General features: G+C 38.1%; 1 protein-coding gene across 1 annotated transcript; it reads right to left on the bottom strand.

Annotated features, from left to right (window-relative positions):
* Positions 1-859: 859 nt before the first annotated feature.
* LOC145010063 (uncharacterized) lies at positions 860-3,556 on the bottom strand. Its single transcript, XM_078968652.1, has 5 exons — positions 3,431-3,556; positions 3,333-3,348; positions 2,594-3,241; positions 2,020-2,192; positions 860-1,504 (listed from the first exon to the last, which is right to left on the bottom strand). Exons 1-5 carry the CDS (start codon positions 3,554-3,556, stop codon positions 860-862), a joined length of 1,608 nt encoding a protein of 535 aa, XP_078824778.1.
* Positions 3,557-3,883: the final 327 nt, after the last annotated feature.

Below are 3,883 nucleotides of genomic sequence, written 5' to 3'. Positions count from 1 at the left end.
AAGCTGCAATCGCAGGTTTGCTATTTTCGTTAAAACACTTCCAAAAAAATCTCGATGACTACCTGCGACCCCAAAATGTATTACCTGCGATCGCAAAGACTAGGCATGTGGTCGCATGGTCCACCAAAACAGTATTTTTCAAATTTTTTCAAATTATCTCTGTTCCTTCTTGTTTTAAAAACACGATTCAATTAAAAAGAGACGACCTAAATAGCTAAAACCACACAAAAATTAAAAATATGTTGCAAAAAATGAAACCAAAACAAATGCCTGGGTTGCCTCCCGACAAGCTGTCTGTTTTTATTGTCGTTGGCTCGACATTGTTACTTGGTTTCCTCAATTGCGGTAAGTCGGGACCGCGACTACATCCACTTATTCATTTGTTACTTAAAACACTTCGTAAAATGATTTGAGACGGTGACCGTTTACCTTAAAAATCTTTCCTGTTTGTTTGCTCTTAATTTTTATGGCACCATGATCAAGCACGTTAGTAACAACAAAAGGTCCCACCCAACCAGACCTCAATTTACCGAAAATAGGTTTCAAACGAGAGTGATATAAGAATAGCTTTTGACCGGTAGTGAATACCTTTCGCGAGATCATCTTGTCATGAAACACTTTTGTCTTCTCCTTATAAATTGCTTCGTTCTCGTAAACATCATTCCTAATTTCTTCTAACTCTTGGATATCCAATCTTCTTTTCTTACTAGCTTCATCCATGCTAACATTCAACTTTTTGACAGCTCAATATGCTCGATGCCCTAATTCAACCGGTAATCGAAAAGGTTTGCCAAAAAAAATTCTATATGTTGACATACCAATAGAAGTTTTTTATGCTGTATGATACGCCCATAATGCATCATCCAATCAAATATGCCAATCGAATATGCCAATCTTTCTTAACTAGATTGATGTTTTTTTCTATAATACCCTTGATCTGTCTGTTTGAAGCTTCAGCCTGCCTATTAGTTTGCGGGTGATATGCCGTGGATACCTGAAGTGTGACGCCATACTTCTTGAGTACTGCTTCGAGGGTGCGGTTGCAAAAATGCGTACCCCGATCACTAATAATGGCTTTAGGTGTCCTAAACCTCGCAAATATATTTGTCTTGACAAAATTGACTACAACCTTAGCGTCGTCTGTTCGTGTAGCTTTTTCCTCAACCCATTTGGACACATAATCCACATTAATTAATATGTAAACAAACCCAAAAGAAGGTGGAAATAGACCCATGAAATCTATACCCCAAACATTAAAAATTTCACATACCAAGATCGTAGTAAGTGGCATTTGATTACAAGATGTCAAAGACCCAGTCATTTGGCCCCTTTCACAGGTTTTGCAAAATAGAAAAGAGTCACGAAAAATATGAGGCCAATAAAGACCGTTGTCCAAGACCTTGCGTGCGGTTCGTTGTGGACCATAATGCCCTCCACAAGCTTTTGAATGGCAGAAATCCAGGATTGACTTAACTTCATCTTGAGGTACACATCTTCTAATCACCTGATCAACATAGTATTTCCATAGATATGACTCATCCTAAACATATCTTTTCGACTCCTTCTTTATTTTATATTTCTTGGAGTTCTCTAGAGACCAACTAGTTCACAATATCCGCAAACCAACGAGGGTTCTGAACAACGAATAGATGCTCGTTAGGAAATGTATCGCGGATCGTTGTCAGGTCTTTAGGTGGGGTGAGTCAGCTCAAATGATCATCTACCAAATTTTCTCTCCCACTTTTGTCCCTAATCTCTATATCAAACTCTTGTAGTAGCAAAATCCATCTAATCAACCTTGGCTTTGAGTCTTTTTTGGCAAGAAGGTACTGGATAGTTACGTGATCAGAAAAGATTATAACTTTTGTGCCCAAAAAATATTGTTTGAGTTTTTCCAATGCAAAAACTATTGACAACAACTCTTTTTATGTGGTGGAGTAATTTGCTTGGGCATTATCCAAGGTTTTTGATGCATAATATATAATGTGGGGAACCAAGTATTTTTCTTTGTCCTAGAACAGCTCCAACAACACTGTTACTAGAATCACGCATTAAATCAAATGCTAAACTCCAATGTGGGGGATGAATGATGGGGGCAGAAGTAAGAAGATTTTTCAGCACATCAAAAGCCTTCTTGCAGTCTTCATTGAAGTCAAATTCAACATCTTTTTGCAACAGCTGGTACATGGGAACTGATATTTTTGAAAAATCTTTTATAAACCTCCAATAAAATCCCGCATGACTAAGAAAGGAACGAACTTCCCGAACATTCTTCGGGTAGGGTAAGCTCTTTATAACATCTATTTTTGCTTTATCGCCTTCTAAACCTCTTTTTGAGATAATATGTCCAAGAATCAGACCTTGGTCAACCATAAAGTGACATTTTTCAAAATTTAAGACCAGGTTTGTTTCTATACATCTTTGTAAAATGTTTGTAAGGTTTTTCAAACAAATATCAATGGAGTCTTCATAGACAGTAAAATCATCCATGAGGACTTGTATGATATTTTCAACATACTCAGAAAAGATACTAACCATACACCTTTGGAAGGTAGTGGGTGCGTCATAGAGTCCAAAGGGCATACGCCTATACGCGAACGTCCCGAAAGGTAGGTGAAACTCGTTTTCTCCTGGTCTTCTGGAGCAATTGGAATCAGATGGAAACCTAAAAATCCACCCAAGTAGCAGTAGTGGGATTTTCCCGCAAGCCTCTCTAGCATCTGATCTATGAATGGGAGAGGAAAATAATCTTTTCGGGTGGCTGCGTTTAATTTTCTGTAGTCAATACACACACGCCATTCACTCAAAACCCGAGTTGGAACCATCTCTCCTTCTTTGTTTTCTACGACTGTCACAATAACCTTCTTGGGAACAACTTGAACTGGGCTGATCCACTTACTGTCAGAAATTTGGTATATCATCCCAACATCTAGTAACTTCATAACTTCTTTCTTAACCACCTCCATCATTGGTGGGTTTAATCTGCATTGGGCTTCTTGCGATGGCTTATAATCGTCTTCCATCAAAATTTTGTGCATGCAAAGAGATGGGCTGAGTCCTTTGATGTCGCCAATAGTCCACCTAATTGCAGTTTTGTACTGCTTCAAAATTTTGATCAGCTTGAACTCTTCTTTTTCTGACAGCTTCTTGAATATGATAACTGGTAGTGTTTCTTTTTCTCCAAGATATGCATATTTCAGGTGTTCTGGCAGTGTCTTCAGCTCCAAGATGTGGGCTTGCACTACATAATGAAAAACTTTGGAGTTAGAAATTGGTAATTTAAGAGTTTGGGTACCATACCTCAACTTCCTCTACTGATCCATATGAGCTACCATCTCTTGAACTTCTCTATCAACCACATAATTTTCTGATATAACCTGAGCTGCATTAATTCACAAATTTCTGTGGAGCACTAATGCTAGTGACTCACGTTTAGCAGAAAATATTCTGCAGTTTGTGGTTCAATAACATCAATAAAATTGAGGGCTGAAACATCATTAGGATAACGCATGACATCATAAATTTTGAAGTTCATAACTTCACCATCAAATTCCATTGAAAGGCTACCATCATAAACATCTATTTTGGTTATGACAGTTTTTAAAAATGGCCTCCCCAAAAGAATGGAACCTGATTTGGTGAGTCTCCATCTCCCATATCCAAAACATAGAAATCAGTTGGGAATATGAGTTCATTCACTTGAACCAAAACGTCTTCTAGCACACCTTTTGGGTGCACCAGAGAACGATCAGCTAACTGAATGATGACTCTTGTTCTTTTTAAAGGCCCTACCCCGGTAGTTTTAAAAAGTGAATATGGTAAAACATTTATTGGAGCTCCTAAGTCCAACAGTGTATACTCTTGGATCCTTACACTTTGGGGG

The sequence above is a fragment of the Lactuca saligna genome, chromosome 8 (assembly GCF_052625555.1).
Source record: "Lactuca saligna cultivar CGN05327 chromosome 8, ASM5262555v1, whole genome shotgun sequence".
In the NCBI taxonomy this organism is placed as follows: Eukaryota; Viridiplantae; Streptophyta; class Magnoliopsida; order Asterales; family Asteraceae; genus Lactuca; species Lactuca saligna.
The sequence above is the reverse complement of the archived record's forward strand: the minus strand, read 5'-3'. Positions and strand labels throughout refer to the sequence as shown.

What these genes read in the sequence shown, in the direction of transcription:
- LOC145010063 (XM_078968652.1), bottom strand. Translation starts at nt 3,556, where the DNA reads ATGGAATTTGATGGTGAAGTTATGAACTTCAAAATTTATGATGTCATG. An exon ending in CTACCTTTCGGGACGTTCGC is followed by an intron (nt 2,193 to 2,593) that starts GTATAGGCGTAT and finishes CAAAAATATCAG; the next exon opens with TTCCCATGTACCAGCTGTTG. An exon ending in GTAACAGTGTTGTTGGAGCT is followed by an intron (nt 1,505 to 2,019) that starts GTTCTAGGACAA and finishes TATGTTGATCAG; the next exon opens with GTGATTAGAAGATGTGTACC.